Below are 17,097 nucleotides of genomic sequence, written 5' to 3' on the forward strand. Positions count from 1 at the left end.
GCTGATTGGCATGTGAATGAAGAATATGTTTTTTGACTTTCTAGATAACTTGTGAGGCACTAATGTAGGCAAATACCCAGCACCTGCTTGAACGCGCTGTTTACCACTCACACGTGGTTTGTGTTTCTTCAAGTGACTGATTGCATGATAATGTCCACGTGCAACACACTTCACTAGCATTATTCATTTAGAATTCCCACAGCTTCCTCCTTGCTCAGTGTTTGGCTTAGAACACAGGCATTGCATAAACTTCTGCACAACCCTTTCTGAACCAGAGGTGATTTGCCGTGCAAAAGGAGAGCTAAGAATTTTGAGGTTGTAGTTTCTGCCAAAAAGGATCTCACATTCTATATGTATTGTGTGTGCACACTGAGAACATGTACATTTTCTAATTTATTCCCACCCATGAAGCTTACCTGATCTTGATCCATGTCTTGAGGGTACTGGATCTCTGCTGCAATTAAAGCTGCAGGCAGAACAGGGCTTTGAGACAAACAGCCTTTGCACTGCAGGAATCGGGTAATAGAGCTGTCTTCAGGGTTCCAGATGGCATTATATGCTGCATGAATGAGAAGCAATGGGAAAGCATGCAACTTTATTGACATTAAGGCAAAAAAAAGTGCCATAAAAGGATTACAGTGAAAGGTTAGGTTTATATGAATGATAATCTCTGTTTCTACAATTGGGATTGGAGAAAAAAAAGCTTTGGCAGATTAAAAAAAAGAAAAAAAAACAGACTGGAAAGATGCACACACACACACACACAAGATGTCTACTCAAACCAGCTGTCAACTCACCTGTGAAACTGGTATCACAGTAGGGTTGCAGAGCAGTCCTTAGGGCCTTCAGTGATGTGAGACTTTGGACAACTAACAGTGAGCCTGAGTTGTCAGAAACTAATGGCTGATGTGTTGCGCACCTGCAGCGGCAGGTTGATGCTGCAGGAATAAATGTGTCTTTTCCCAGAAAAGCTAAATGTTCAGATTCACAAACAGCACGTTTTAATGCACCTGAAAAATGAAGTAATAACAGTAAAAACTGAATCAGTGCCAAAATTGAACACATTGACTTGGATTAATGGTTTGATTTACATTATTTAGCTGTGCTAAATAAAATGACACATAACAGGGATTTCTGAGAAATTACCGTGCGCAACAGGAAGTAGTTCCTTTTCACACACAGAACAGTAGAGACCCAAGGAGCAGGGCTTCTGGTCTGTGACTCTCTGTAAGTAGAACAAAAAGTCTCTTTCTAGTTTAAATAATCCTGCCATACCTCTGAACTTTTCATATACAAACCATCAGCCATAAGCAATCTTTGAGGAGCTACTGAAAACAACACTCAATTTATTTTAAGTTTCTAACACACACTGTCTACAAAGTGATGAAATTGATTTGGTCCTTTTGGATCAGCTGGCTTTTAGAGAAAAGGTTTGCAAAAGTCTAAACGTTAAACCTTTTTTTCTATTTTAGTGCTATTCTTTTACTGCTTTTAGTGGCCATGTTGACATCAGCTGGCTTTCTTCTGTCAGATCTTTTGATTTTCACACAGTGCTCACACAGGATGTGGTGATCTGAATCACTGCTATCTGCTGTGTTTTCTTTATGTGCTTCTGTGTGCAGCCCACAGAGAAAACAGACTTAATAGAAAAACCATCACTGCAGGTGTACAGCAGCACTGATCTGTGTCAATATTTATCTGTGTCACCTGTTTAATTAGACTGTTCTTCTGCTTGAAAGGTATTATTAGAATTTAAATGTAAACATACATATTCATTATATACGCATACACACTCATATAAAGTTCAGCACTTGACACTTACCTTTCTTTTCGGACAGGTCTTGTTAAATCTTCTGCGTTTCTGCTTGCAACATCTCTGCACTTTAATAGCTTGCAGATTTTCAGCATGATTAAAAAAAAAAGAAGATTCTTTTGTCAAAAATAAGCGCTTACAGGGACATTTCTATTCTCTTTCCAGCATGAACCTAAGCACACTGAGTATATGTAGTTTTAATGCACTTTGGACATTTTTTTTGATACTTCTTGTTCTTTGGATGAATTTGAATTTATTAATCATTTAAATAATACATCAATACATGATGTGATATAATGCAATTTAAGCCAAGAAGAAGTCCAGCTCTCCATTGAGGTGCAGCTATTATGAACCTGCATTTACCAAAGAACTGATAGTCCACATGACTTTCACTACTCATTATAAACAAATACAGTCTGGGCTAAAACAAGTGCTGGAATCAGTGCATGGTCTACTCTGAGTTTAGGATCTTTTAGTCAGTTTATGACTTTGATTCATTTACTCATAGCTGTGTTTTAGTAGTGCTGTCATGTATGTGGATGTTGCACTCCAGAAGCTAAAGTAGTGGCCATGCAGCGATAATCATCTAGTCCTGATAAACTCCTCACCTCCAGAAAGAGTTTAGATGGAACTTTCTTTTTATAATTTCCTTTGGAGCACCAGAAATTCATTACATCGTGTCACACGCTGTTAAATATTTTACACTGTGGAAAATAAACTGCTTGTAGAACAGTACAAGGACTTAAGCTTTAGCTGCAGCAGAGCATTTGAGCAAAGGATACAACATATAGAAACCACAACAGCTGTGATTGCCTTGCATGTGGTGAATTTGCTATACACCAGTTATAAGAAACAAATGCTGAAACACTGTTCCCATCCATTGATTGATCATAATGGCAGAATTACAGTGGTGGAAATTATGAAAATGATATATTGTAAAAAAGAAATGTGAAAAGTCCCCACTCCCACACTTTAAAAACCATGAGGTCAGCAGTGGCAAATGTGGCTAACTGACTGCTTCAGTGCTTAGCACAACTCAGAATAAAATCAAGCATTAGGATTCAAACCTGTGATTTGAAGTTCTATATAGATATGTTTACCTTTCTGGCTGCCGCGTGGACTTCCTGGACTATCCACTGCTGAACTGGTAGGTCCACTTCCTGCTGCTGCAGTGCCTTGCAGACCCCCTATGTGTTCTCTTCTGGGAGTCACAATGTCAAACTCAGTGAAAGTAACAGGTGTAGCAGGTACCTTGTGTGCTCTCACACCCATGAAGGACCTTCCTGACTCAGTCTCTCTGTCATCTACAATTAATTTGAAGATGTGTTCTGTCTGTTCGTTGGTAATCCTACTATTGTCCTGAACCCTTGGCAAAAGAGTTGGCTGAACGCTGTCTCTTTCTGAGCTGCATACTCTCTTGGGTCTGTCTCTGGATGGTCTGGTCTTCAAATCCAGAATCACTGCCTTGAACTCATGATCTGCTCTGGCCTGGTCTGTCCTGCTCTGGCTGCTCCTGGACATAGTCTGCTGAAAACTCACTCTCCCTACACTCTTGAGTTCAAAGCTTCCACCTGTAAATGTGACATTGTTGGGAAAGGCATCAATTTGGCAGTCATGGTTTCCTGAGCTAGAATAAACAGAAATACTGTTGGAAAAGTGATTAGAGAAACTGGTGGTCATTCTTTGAATCTGCAATGGTCAGCAGCACCAGGAGTTCAAACTACTACAGACATTGACAGTTCTTTCCGAGGTCAAAAACTAACTTCAAAACTCAACTCTACATCAAAGTCATTTGGAACACTATAAAACAGGATTTTACAACCCCAAAAAGCTGTTTGTTTGTTTTTTTTTACCCGTCTACAAGTTTGTGCAGTAAAGCCCTGCCCTCTTGTTACATTACAGTCTGCCAGCATGTGCACCTGCACACTGCAGCAAGGGCTGAACCAGGTTAAATATTTTTCTTCTCATTAATATGACTGAATGAGCATTCAGTCTAAAACAGCCCTGCACTGACAGCATGCAATGGGCTGTGAGAGCTTGGGAGATGATGAAATAAGATCCAGCAGGGCTGGTGTCAGCAACATACCCCAAGGTTTGACTGGTTAGACACCAAAACACCGCACTGATTTGATGTGACTTTGAGATACAGATAGATAGAACCATAAAAAAAAACTCTGCAACTGCTGCCTCCACACTTGCAAGATAAACAGGAAAAATACCACAACACACCATACTGTTAACTATTTTTCACATAATTCCAACTGCAGCAGGTGCTTGATGGGAGTATATCCTGAACTGGTTGTTGGTTTTTGCGATGAATAATTTAAATGGGGCACTGCATAAACACAAAGTTGCGATCCTATTTGTGTGTTGATTTTTGCCAAATGTGTTGATTTTGAATGTCTGTGACAAATTTAAGGATGAAATGTTCTTTACGTGTTGAGTTCTTTACGTGTTGAGAAAATTCTCCTCCTTCTCAAGTTAAATAAACCCTACCTAGCTAGAAAATCCATCATCATAAAGCTGAAAAGAAAAATGAACTCACGAAATGTTTTAGAGATACATGGTTCTCAGAGGATGATCTTACAGAATATGATTCATTGCTGTAAATTAAACCAGCCAACAGTATATAACGTAGTTCAAATGAGCTCAGCTTTAAACATCTCCAGCAGCAGATACAACATACACATTAATGCAGCAGTATTAATCCAAAAACATCAGATATAACAGTAAACATTTTACTGCCCCATTAGTACTTTTACTTCTGATACATAGAGTACTTTTAACTCATTGTACATTCTTTTACTTAAGTGAGGTTTTGTAGGACATTTACTTGAAGTGAAGTATTTTCCATTGTGATATCAATACTTTTACTAAAGCCTAAAGGACCTGAATACTTTTTTCCACCACTGGCTCTCCCGTTGTCTGCAGAAGTACTCACTGGTGCTAACACATCCTTGGTTTGGAATCACTATTCCAGTTTTCCAATGTGGCCTGTCTACGATTACAACAGGAAAGAGTCCAACTTTTCCAGACAAATTACTGAGAAAGTTGTGAGACAGATGAAAGTTCCTCTCTAAATTTTTGGCTAGTCACGTTAGGTGAACAGAGTGCTGATCACTCCTCATACTAGACTTTAATTTGGCCAAATAGCACAAATCTGTGTGATTTCAATTAATGTGGATGGGGTGCTTTTTCTGTTGCATTTTCTCTGGGTGGTTTTGGCCAAATCCAGTTTATATTTTAAATAACAATGTTGTCTTAGTGTAGCTTTAATGATTTAGAGTCGGGGGAAAGAATGAATTAGTCTAATGGGAAAAAACACAGTCATTCACAGCCATTACTGAGTCTTTCAGTAATGTGGGTTCCCTATTAAGTGCTTTTAACACACATTGGTTGGCCTCTTCTTGCTCTGTGTTTTGATGATGTTAACGAGTGGTCATGCACGATTACATATACAAGGGTCTTCGGGAGGCAGTTGATGAGCAAAGAAAGGCTTTAATGGAACACTTGTCTACTCTGCTCGTCTACACAAATCACACATTGGTGAAGTTTGAGCTGTAATGAGACAAATCACATCAGTGTAATCATGTTTAATCTCATTTTTCTGCCTGCCTTAGCCTGTTTGATGATTGTGCATTTAGCATTGGCTTGATTAAATGACCTCGGTTCCTCAGACAATCAAATATGGCCATTAAACTGCTGATTGCACATACATAGGTCAAAAATAATCAGTTGTGCTGCAAAAATAAAGCACAAAAGCCAAGGTTAAGATATAACTGTCAATTAATTATACAGGAGTGAAATAACATCTAAGGACTACAAAAAGGGAAACAGTAAACAGTAAATGATCGTGTTGGTGAGAAAATCACTGGCTAAGTTGTATGTGTTTAGATTAAGTATATGGAGATTGTTTAATTGGTAAACGTGTTTCATTATACATTCAAGCAACGGTGGAGCTTCTCGTGAAAATATACAGTTAGTTTCCTGTTTATTGGGTCTATCTAGCTAGTACAACATGTTATATTTCTGCACTTTAACTTCCACCACTGAAATTGGGCCAATTAGAAACATGTCATTGTGGTTGAAGAAAAAAAAAAGTGTAGGAGAAGGGATGAATAAATGCTAACATTTAATTAACAAAATTCTTAACAGAGTTTACATGGATACTTGCACTGAAAGATGTAGTAGAAGAAGATGTAGAAGTTTACAGCACATAATTAGAATTGAAAATTCAATCAGCCATGTCTAAAGCATCTTCATTCCTCACCCATAATCTGCAGACACATCATTAAACCAGACAACGATTACCTTTTTCTCCAGAAAACAAATGAGTTCGTGGTTTAGAATTTTAATGATTTGTTAAAATGCACATTCAATCAGCGCCGCAGTTTAAATACTCTCGGTTAGTTGTGTGTTTTTTAACTGAGAATGGGCTTTAATGGTCTTAATAAGATGTGCTGTCGCACCACATAACAAGCGGATCTGAGATGGCTGAAGCTTCATCATCTACTATGTGCGTAATAATGTGTGGGCTACTTGTCTGAGGCAGCAGTAACATACTTTGATACTAGACAACATTGTACTGGGACATTCAGCGAAATGAACTATGCAGCAGTGGTGTGAAATGAATATAGTGTTTTACATTGCTCTGCAATCTGTTTCAATATTGATACACTGTTCAAACTTGGTGGGAACTCCTTGGCCATATGTTATTTGCACTTTATTTGGATAAAAGACATTCTGTTCGGTTCCTATATCACAATACCCCTCTTGTTCCTGGGTTGCTAGTTACCTGTTACAGTGGAGCAAGCTTTGTGCCCGGACCTGGACAGTCTGCGAAAAATATTGTAGGTTGGTCTGCTCTGGTTATCTGCCTGTTCTCCCTCGCTTTGCATCTGTCCTTTAATTCCTTCTTTCTGTCTCTGTGACATCTCTGTGCTCTCCTTACTGACTGAAATATCACTCTGTCGTTCAAAAGCAGAGGCTTGCCCCTGCCCTTGGGCATTCTCAGAGGCAGAAGGCTCTTCTGACAGCAGGGCAGGGCTCTCCATCTTGGGAGGCAACTTGGTCTTCGTCTCTTTCTCTGGGCTGGCTTCGCCCTCAAAAAGTTCCGGGGTGAAGAACACAGTCTGGTCCTCATCTTCTTCCTCCTCATCAGCATTGTCTGCAGATGGTGGTTCACTTTCACAGCTGAGAGGGGTTGCTACTGTAGAAGGCTCCGCACTGTGTGTTTCCACTTTGATTTCACTGGAAGTGCTTGGAGCTCCTTGCTCAAGACAAATCACTCCAGCTTTCTTTTGTGCAGAGAATCTGATCTGCTGTTTCCCCTCATGCTCATAATGACTAGAGCTTTCTTCATGCTGGTCGGAATCACTGGGCGTTTTTACTTTAAAGATTGGCCTCTTGAAGCAGGTGCTGATGGGTCTGGAGTTGAAAATGTGGTACAGAGGCTGTGCTGTTGTTTTTTGATGTGACAGGGGCTCTGCTGTGGGACTGTGTGTCATCTTTGAACATTCTGCATCAAGAAAACAAAGCAGATTTATTAATACTAACATATAGCTGAACTCCAACAAAGACAAACATATTGAGATATATATAGATCTCATCATGAAATGAGACTGGCAAGCAAAGCACCATGGCTGCCAAGACTGCTTTATATATAAAAAAAGGATATAAATGTGGGCTTACGCTCAATATAACCCAAACAAAGGTCAAGGGGATTTAATTAAAAGCAACAGTCCAACATCTGCTCATCAGCTCGCTCCAGCGCCACTCAGGCACGCACAAGACCTTACAGTAATGAGGCAAGCCACTCAACTGATCTCATGTCCCCCACCCCCAACAACAAGGGTGGGGTGGGGGGGGCTACTGCTACACTACCACCCCTATCCACCAAACTGAGTTCAGCTGTGCTAACAGCTCAACCTTGTCATGACCCCCAAGACAATGGGTGCTCGCCAAGGCAATGTGCAAACACATCTTGTGATGATGTCATGCACATCCATCCTTGAGCAGAAAAAAATGACATGCACCTTTTGATTACAATCTTTTAAGAACAGAGCTGATTTAAATGTCATGATTTCAGACTAGGTACTAGACAGTGTGACTCTATGGGCTTAAATCTGATGCACTTATTAAGCAAAGCTTCTTCTTTTTGAGAGTAACAGCACCATCCTCATCACACCATTATCTGGATTAAATAGAATGAAAACTTTTATATACTGAAATAGTACTTTTCCCTCCTTGGAAATGTATCAGTGATGTCAGTTCTGGTATCCCATATAACTTCATTTTCAAAATAACATTTTTTGTTCTATAATACAGTGCCTAACTATAGCACAGAAAGATGTATCAACATACATACTGATATTTAAAGAGTAAGGCTGATGATATACTATTTTTTTCTGACACTATAAACCTGTAACAAATACTATCTGTTAATATATCTTTCCTCTGTTCCATATACAGGGTTCAACGTTGATGTTTTCACTTTGTCACTTCTACTTGCCTGAAAAACAGTTGCCCCTGTACGCCAGCCAACTAAATTACTTTATTCTAAGATGGCTGAAATGTTCACTTATCTTGACCCACCACTATTTTCTCCCAGGTGATTGATTGTGCTGCGCTTGTGCAACTCATGCAAAAATGAGAAAAAGAAGGAAGATGGCTCACCATTAGGTACATGTATCATCAGCTCCAGGAAAAATATGCTGTTTCTTTTTGTTTGTTTGTTTGTTTATAACCATTTGTCTGATTGCACAAGTGAGTTGCCAATTTTATTTGCGAGAGGTGGCATTTTAATTGCACTTCCTAATGTTGCAGACGTAAACCTTACATCACCAGTTCAAGAGTGACAGTACTTTTATCGAGAAGGCAGAGACCAGTTTCCAAAATCGTTATTGCAAATTATAAAACTGCTGTGCAACTTTGCAGCAGAAAAAAACTCTTCTTTCCACATTTTGTTTTAGCTCACCCGCTTTTTCCTTTTGTTCAGCTCTCAACTGTGTACGAGGAAAGAAATGGAGGGTTGAGCGGCTTGTATCCTGCTGAGGGTCAGGCAGTGTGACACGTGAGCAGGGTGTGTGAGGTTCTGAGGCCTTGGGTAGACACTGTCCCTCTACAGCTACTGGCGAGTGATTATCTGGAGAGGAGACAGTCGAGCTGTGGGTCCGACTGTTTGCAGGGGCCACCTGCACCTTCTGCTGCCCCTGAGAGAATGCAACCAGAGACTGCATGGCGTTGCTGAAGGTGTCATGATGCTGGACAAGCTGGCGGACCCATTTAGACAGACCTAACATTACACACACACACACAGACATATTTCCATCACTTTTGGGGACAATACGTAGACTTACATTAATTTCCTGGAGTCTTAACCACCACTACACCATAACAATAAACATTACTTGCCTAATCCTAACCCTGACCTTAACCAAACCCTAACCTCAACCTAACCTTAAAGCATGTCTTCACCACTACTACTGTGGTGACTTGCATTTTGTCATAAGTAAGGCAGGCCATTTTGTCCTCTCAACTGCAGGAATACATATCCTCACACACACACACACACACACACACACACACACACACACACACACACACACACACACACCAGACACTAGCAATAATCTTACAGTGGATAACTATTGCCATCTAGTGTTTAAGGCTGTGCACTTTGACAAATGAACTCAGTCGATGGTCACAGACTGTAAACATACCGGTGATGTACTTATTTGGATTATTCCTGTAACGGTCATCAACTAGAATTAGGGCACCCCAATCATTCCTGTGGCGGATGCACCTGGAAAATGAAGTTTGAAGGGTTACGTGTACAAGATAAATAGCACAAAAGTAAATGACCCAACACACTCCAGCTGTAGAGGACAGATTTACCTCCCCAGGGCCTGGTTCAGAGCTCTGTAGGCCTGAATCTCATACCACCGATTGCCGGGGAGAAGACCTCTGGACTTGCAGTGCTGGTCATTGTACTTCATCTTCAGTTCCACCTGAAACCACAGGCCAGTGTATTAAAAGATGATGTCATGCCTTATGCCTTTGGATGCATGTTAAGATTAAACACACTGCACAGATGTTTCCCAGCACACCATGCTTAACCCATCAAATGTTTCAATTAGCTTGCATTCATCAGGGTCATGTCTGAGGTCATTTCTGGTTCCTATATAGTTACACGACTTACAAGCCACCTTAACTGCTATACATCACAACAATACCATGATATTTTGAAAATAGTGACACAACAAAGCAATGAAGCCTAGATAATTACAAACATTTAGAGAATAAAGATGATATTATATATTGGAGATGTGCTACATATTTTAATTTTGATTCAATTTAATTGATTCATATTAATCTAATTAGAAATTCAAGTATTTGGATGTAGCAATAAAAAAGGGAATGCAGTTGGATATATGGATAAAAAATACAGAAATGATTTAGTTTCATGCGCAGTAGCATTTTGATTAATGTTTTTTTGATAATGATTTTTGATTGCTCTTGTGGTTCTGCACTGAACTGCACAAGCAGGATGAGAACAGTAGTTAGAAGTCAATTACTCCACTTTGTTCGACAAAGTGGCAGAGGGTTTTATGCATGTCTAATGATGGAGAATCAATTGGATTGATTTTGAATATGAATGGGAAAACAAAGTGGGCAAACTAAGCCCCACAAAAATTCTACTGAGGACCTGAAGAGGGTAATTATACTTTCCCTCAAAGACAGATGTGTTCTGAAAGGGGAACTGAGGGGCTAAACAGAGGCCAGGACATCGTAGAGTGAGGCTCGGAGGGGGTAGACAAGGTGGTCTAGGTGACATGAAGCATCCCTACACAAAAATGCCAGGAAAGCACCCATCCATTTGCATCTGTCGCTGCTGATTTTAGCGCTAACCTTTCAGAATTGACAAGTGAAAAGTTCAGCTGGCGTCTGATGGGATGCCATGCAGAGCAGGCTGCTGAACGAGGGTTTAACTTCTTTTGACAGGTACCATGTGTTCGCCCTGAGCCACCAAACACGGGGCCGTGGCAGGTACAGCCTATTCCCTCACGCGCATCACGCAATGCCACTGTGGCCTGTCTGGGCTTGTGTACATAAACAAACAAGCAGTGTCACAGGACATCCTAAATGCCACCCCTAAGTTTTACTATGACTAATCGCACCTCACCTAAGAAGCATGCAAACAACTGAGCAACACCTGCCACCACAAACAACCAGAACACTGACACTGGAAGCCTTCAATGGTTTGTATGATAGATATGACAGACCAAGGCTCACCAGGAGAATTAAAATCACAGGTTTTATCAGACAACAGTAGTGCAGGCTGTCAGTGGGAAGCAACTGTCATGTCAGAGGAAGTCTTGGCTTCATGGTGAGATGTCTGCCAATGTATGAGACACCAGAGCAGTTAAAGAATCTACTTCTGAACCCACAGCTTGAACAGAAAGGCCAGTAGCCTCGAGCCGGCAGTGTCATCTAAATCCAATCACAGTCCATTTCAGCGTTCGAGCCATCACATCCCTGGTCTGTACCATGTCATTGTCCAATCTAACATGACAGGTTGCATATGTGAAAAAGCCAATTCTGGCTGCTAGCAAATCTCGCAAATGTGCAAGAAACCACAAGCTAGAAGGGATTAGTTAAAATGTCAAGAGATCACTCGCTTGCTTTGGCCTTGTCCTCTACAGCTACCTGTTCATCCCTTAAAACATATATTTGACCACTAGGAATGATTCGCAGCTGAGCGCATCTGTTTGAGCTACATTTTACGCAGGGTGTGTGTATGTGTACGTCAGTGTCAGTGTGCACGCCCCTGGCAGTCCGGGACATCTTGTGCCTGTCACCAAGATTGTTGAGCGCCTCATCTGCCACATAAGGCTGAGCTGACAGCTGAGTGGCGCGTCTTGAAGACATTGTCCATGTGTGTGGGTCCGTGTGTGTGTGTGTCACGAGGGCATCAGACTATCACACTGCTTTCAAACATACTCATGGATCAGCTCTCACCAAGACTACATATAGAATCCTACTTATTCTTTGATATCATCCACAAAAAGTAAACTTCATTTGCAACGTGAAATGAAAATAAAAGTCAAGTTGAATACATTTGAAGGCTGAGGCTTCCTGCTGGAATAAGCACACATTCTGACTGGTAATGAATAGGGATCGGTCCGGAACAGGGCTATAGCACTTCACTTGGATCTCAGGCTCAAGAAGAGGTTATTTCAGGTTGGACTTGTGGGCTCTGTGACCAAAGCTGCTATTAACAAACATTTTCATTATAGGTTAATCTGCTGATTATTTTCATGATTAATCATTATTCTACAAATATCAAAAAATTGCGAAAAAAATTCTCATATCAATTTCAGGGCTGTCTTTAAACAGCTTCATTTGTCTTACCAACAGTCCAAAAGCCAAAGACTTTTAATTTACTATTATAAATGACAAAGAAAAGCAGCAAACCCTTATACTGAAGAAGATGAAACCAGCAAATGTTGGCAACAAATGTTGTTGCAATCGACTAATTAATTCGTCGACTAATTGTGGCAGCTCTGTTTGTCTGAGTCTGGTGGGGGGTTTGACTAATTGATGGGTTTTCTGGCTCAGGAACAAAATGATAATGTGGTTCGCTCATCATACACAGTGTTTGATGTGATCAAATTAGAATAATTTCATCATGAACAAGCGGAAGACAGCAATATGATGGCATTCAATGGTCAGTTTGATTTTTCGCTCTTTGTCTTGAGTCCATTTAGACTCTTGGCCACCATTGTGGTCCCTGTCTTAACTGCTTTGACTTATTTCAAACCTGACTTATGCAGTCTTGACAACAGGTAACAAATGTGTTACCTGTGTGTAAATGTGTGTGTGTGTGTGTGTATATATATATATATATATATATATACACACACACACACACACACATACACATATCTGTACACTTGTATATTTATATTCATATATACTGTATATCCCATTTATACTTCAGCTGTATTCATATTTGTGTCTTGTATAACCCAGAGTGTGCTGTTTGTGGACTTGTGTTGACTAAAGGCTGGATAGTGACTGTGCAATTGGTGTGAGCTGACAACTCCCTTAGATAAATTCCTGATAGACAAACATAACCATATCTGGTAAAATAAAGCAATATTGTCATAATATTGGTACAGACCAAAATATATGAGTACCAAGTACTGGAAATCATCAAGGACAGAAAGCTGGCAATCACTGCCTGTTTAGTTTCACAGTTTTATATCAGCTAGTCCTAGATTTAATCTTAGATTTTAAATGGAAAAACAGATATGTAAAATACAAATCCTGTTAATCTCTACAGCTATGGTGCCCAGCAAAATAAATTACTGTTAAAATGGGCAATGGGTAAATAAAAGGCCTAAGACATCTTTCTACAGCTGGCCCATTGTGCTGACAGGATAGTAAAAGTGGTGATCATGCATTATATAGCTTTCTTTCAGTGGCTGAAGAGCCATATGTACAGTGTCTTGAGCGTGCCTGAAACATTCATCACAATCTCTCCTTGATGATTTCCATAAATTCTTCAACATTCCTCAAAAATCCCCTTCATCCATCCATTTTACATGCTCACAGGCCTTAGAATTAAAATGCTCTCATGGACGTCTTTAATGAAGGGCTTAGCCAAGAGGCTGGCTGAGCCCTTCATTAAACTAAGAGAGATGCCTTATCAGTTGTAAGTGTCTTTTTATTGCTTGTTAAAGCCACTCATTGTTTGACTCACTCACGCAGGACGTGACTGTTCACTGTAAAACATGCCATTGGAAAAACTCAACATAAATGTAATACCACCTTTGGCAGAGCCTTTCTCCGCAGAGGACTTTTCAAGTTCAACCTTTGATCTTAGTCACAATAACACAACAGGCCAGTAAAATGCCATGCTATGCGCTTAAAGTGTAGCGTCTGAGAGTTATGCCTGTCTGGGAATGCAGGCCATGCAGGCATCTAAAGTGCTGGAGTGGTTTAAATGGAGAGAAGCTGAGCTTACACCTCTTATCCTAGCAATGGGGTGCTGCCGTGTGAGTGTGGCAGAGAATGAATGAATTCATATGTCTGGGTCCATGTGCGCTCTTAAGAGAATGTGCACCAGTGCTAACGTGCACATTCTATGAAGTGACTATGTAAGAAAATGGCTCATAAACATGTGTGCCTGTGTGCCTGTGTGCACTGAGGGAACAGATTTCAGTGTGGGACATGTGGAGTAAATATGACCAGGTGTTAATATGAAGCATTCACGTAGGTGAAAATGTGCTGAAAGACAAATAAACCCTAACACATTAACACTGTTAAAATGGGAAGCAATACAGCTACTGGTGTCTCCCATGATGTAGCAGAGGCCTGCGGCTTTTGACAGAAGATATTATCACATTTATCAAACAGCTGTATCACAGCCATGTATGTATTTTGTGATGCAGTTGTTTTTAGATTGTCATGCAGTCGCTGTATTGATCTTAAGAGGAGATGCATCAGGACCTTTCTGATTCAGTTTAGCAGGTGAGAAAGTTTGATCAATCACACTGTAGAATAGGGGTGGAGAAAACACTGATTCTCAGATGCATGTAACTCTCTCTGAAAAGAGTATGTCTCGATGCACAACAGTCGATAATCAGGAATGCAAAACCCACTTGTCAACACTATGACCGGGCTGTATGTTCCTTACAGTTTACTGACTAGAGAGACAGAACAGGTTATGCTCTAAGCAAGGCTACTTCTTGAGATTTCGTGAGGATGGCTGAGTGTGAACAAAGATAATGAAAGCTAATTCATCATACACTATAAGCAGCAAGTAATCACACAGTGAGAAAAAAACCTCATGTATAGAAATCGGAAATTGTGATGCATCAAGGTGCATCACTAAATGTTGTATAATGGCACTATATCCCTCTGAATTGGAATCAAGAGATCTCTAGAGATCTCTTATTGTACATTCACTTTGGAGTAATGAATAGCAGTGACATAACACAATGTTGGGAACAAAGAAAACTTGATGTTTTACAAGTTAGGAAGGGAACAAAAGTAGCAGCAAAGGGTTATCGGTCACAGCTAGGATGGAATTATGAAAAAAGGACTGCACTTCTACCAGTGTTTCTCAATATAGAAACATATAGAAGAAGGCACACTTAACTGCAGGCAAAAGCATTCACTATTGACCAGCAGATAGATCTTTGCAGGAGCCTACATGCGCTTGTGTGCGAGACTCTTACAAACAGTGTGGTGCAGCAGCGTATGGGTTTGTTTAGCATGCTACAAGAGCTAGCACCATGTCTTTGACAGTCATTAGTGTCAGTGTCCCCATCCTCTCAGTGGTATAATGGGGGTTAGCTCAAAGACCTTTAGAGCCCCGCAGGGCTTCTCTGGGGCCACCCTGGCTGTGCCACAGAAAGAAAAGATAACAGGGGAGGGAAAGACAACTAGTGAGAAAAAAGGGGGAATGGGCAAAGCTGAGGTTTAAGATGGAAAGAAGAGATGGATAAAATTTAAAAACAAAGATGTTACAAGCATGGTCTGTTAGGTCTGAATGGCACACCCCCAGTAACTTACAACACTTCTACAATATAATCAGATCCAACACAACCAGACAAACGACATTCAAATCAGAACCAGAACCATAAGTCTGCCTTTACATTTATATAGCTATGGCTTTATAGGAGTCAACATCATGATGTAAACAGCAAAGGTCACTATCTGTTTTAAGACACAAAGACCCACAAGGATCCATGAAGAAATCTGAGCAATGCTGCAGAAATAAAATTCATGCCTTTTGCTTTGGGTCACTGATACCCCTATTCTTTATTGTTAAGTGATTTTTGAGACTCACCAGCTAACTCGAAGGGTTAGTATTGGACAACCAGGGAACGAGACTTAAAAATTAAGCATCCTTCCAGAAAAGCACTCATCCCCCCTTTAATGATATCACTTGAATTAACACCTGACAGTGAACAAAAACTGAACAATCAAAAAAAAGGCTCTCTAATTTCTCTATCAGCTGACAACTGCAGTTTTAAACAAACCTTACTCACACAAGGGGCAGTACTTTCACCACGCATGCCCACATGCACGCACGCACTCACAAAAAAACACACTACTTGACTTGATAGTAAGAAAAATATGAAACATACCCAGACTTATCCTTTAAATAGGCTGATATCTTATAAAGATGTGCAGCGGTATATTTAGGCCAGTACCAAATAAGGCAAATATGTACTGTTTCTATTGCTTGGCTATAAAACCTACAATGCATTTTCTTAGTACATATTATTTAGTAATTAGCATAATTCCTTTTATTTAAAGGCAGGACATTTTTGTAAGATGTGTTTTCTTAATCTATTGTCGCCCAGGTGGATTCTGCTTGATGGCAACAATTGGTACGTTTACTGTGCATGGGTTTTGGTAGATGGGATGAGCATCAAGGATTGTTACTAATGTTCAGCCATAAGAGATTGGGAGTTTATATATTTTTTTACTACTTATAAGTCTTATGGTTGTGTAAAACCCTGTAACTATTAACAAACAAAACAAACAAAAGCATTTTAACAAAATGCTAGACTGTAAATCTTGTGCCACCATCAGGTGTACAATAATAGTCCAAAAAAAAAAAACAAAAACAAAATAAACAACAAGAAGAACAACAACAAACAGGGGAAGCAATGCCCTGAGAGCTGACAGTGGTGAAACTGACAGCTCTGGCTAAGGTGAAAGGGTCTGGGAAGCTTCAATCACCCACACGTCTTGCCACAGTGACAGAACAGGTTAGTGAAAGCTCCGTCGTGCTCTGACAGGAGGATGTGGAGGAGTAAAGGGGAGGGAGGTGGGAGACGGTGAGAGAGTCAAACTTAAAGGTCAACTTTATCTGCTAAGGACAGGGTAGACACAGCAACATCGCTTTGGGATTTTTTTTTACGGATCACCAAAAAGAGATGTGCTGATTTGGTGTGGGTTTGTGTGTGTGCCCGAGTATGTCTGCGAGATATGCTTTTGTGTTCAAGGTATTCAAAATGTTCAGCATTGTGGACATTTTACACACACACTGTTTGGACGCCAATGTTATCATGGTACTCATTTTAACAAACCAAGGACAGCATTACTCAAGTAATGAAGTTAAGATTTTCAGTCAACTGCAAATAGAGATAGACAGTTAAGGTCAAAATTATTAGCCCCCAAAGAACTATGGAATATTTCCCTAAAATTCTGCCCAAAGTTTGCATTATTCTTAAATTTGTACATAGAAAAACATTCATCGA

General features: G+C 40.2%; 1 protein-coding gene across 1 annotated transcript in view; it reads right to left on the bottom strand.

The window, feature by feature from the left end:
- The window catches only part of brip1 (BRCA1 interacting helicase 1), a 74,318-nt gene that overhangs the window by 27,272 nt on the left and 29,949 nt on the right, over positions 1-17,097 (bottom strand). The window contains exons 17-25 of the mRNA XM_046388571.1: positions 9,710-9,822; positions 9,535-9,617; positions 8,790-9,107; positions 6,609-7,331; positions 2,914-3,384; positions 1,823-1,890; positions 1,147-1,225; positions 798-1,010; positions 417-559 (exon numbers count right to left, since the gene is read on the bottom strand). Coding sequence (XP_046244527.1) covers positions 417-559; positions 798-1,010; positions 1,147-1,225; positions 1,823-1,890; positions 2,914-3,384; positions 6,609-7,331; positions 8,790-9,107; positions 9,535-9,617; positions 9,710-9,822 — 2,211 coding nt within the window. The remainder of the gene's footprint in view (positions 1-416; positions 560-797; positions 1,011-1,146; positions 1,226-1,822; positions 1,891-2,913; positions 3,385-6,608; positions 7,332-8,789; positions 9,108-9,534; positions 9,618-9,709; positions 9,823-17,097) is intronic.

The sequence above is a fragment of the Scatophagus argus genome, chromosome 5 (genome assembly GCF_020382885.2).
Source record: "Scatophagus argus isolate fScaArg1 chromosome 5, fScaArg1.pri, whole genome shotgun sequence".
NCBI classification, from domain to species: domain Eukaryota; kingdom Metazoa; phylum Chordata; class Actinopteri; family Scatophagidae; genus Scatophagus; species Scatophagus argus.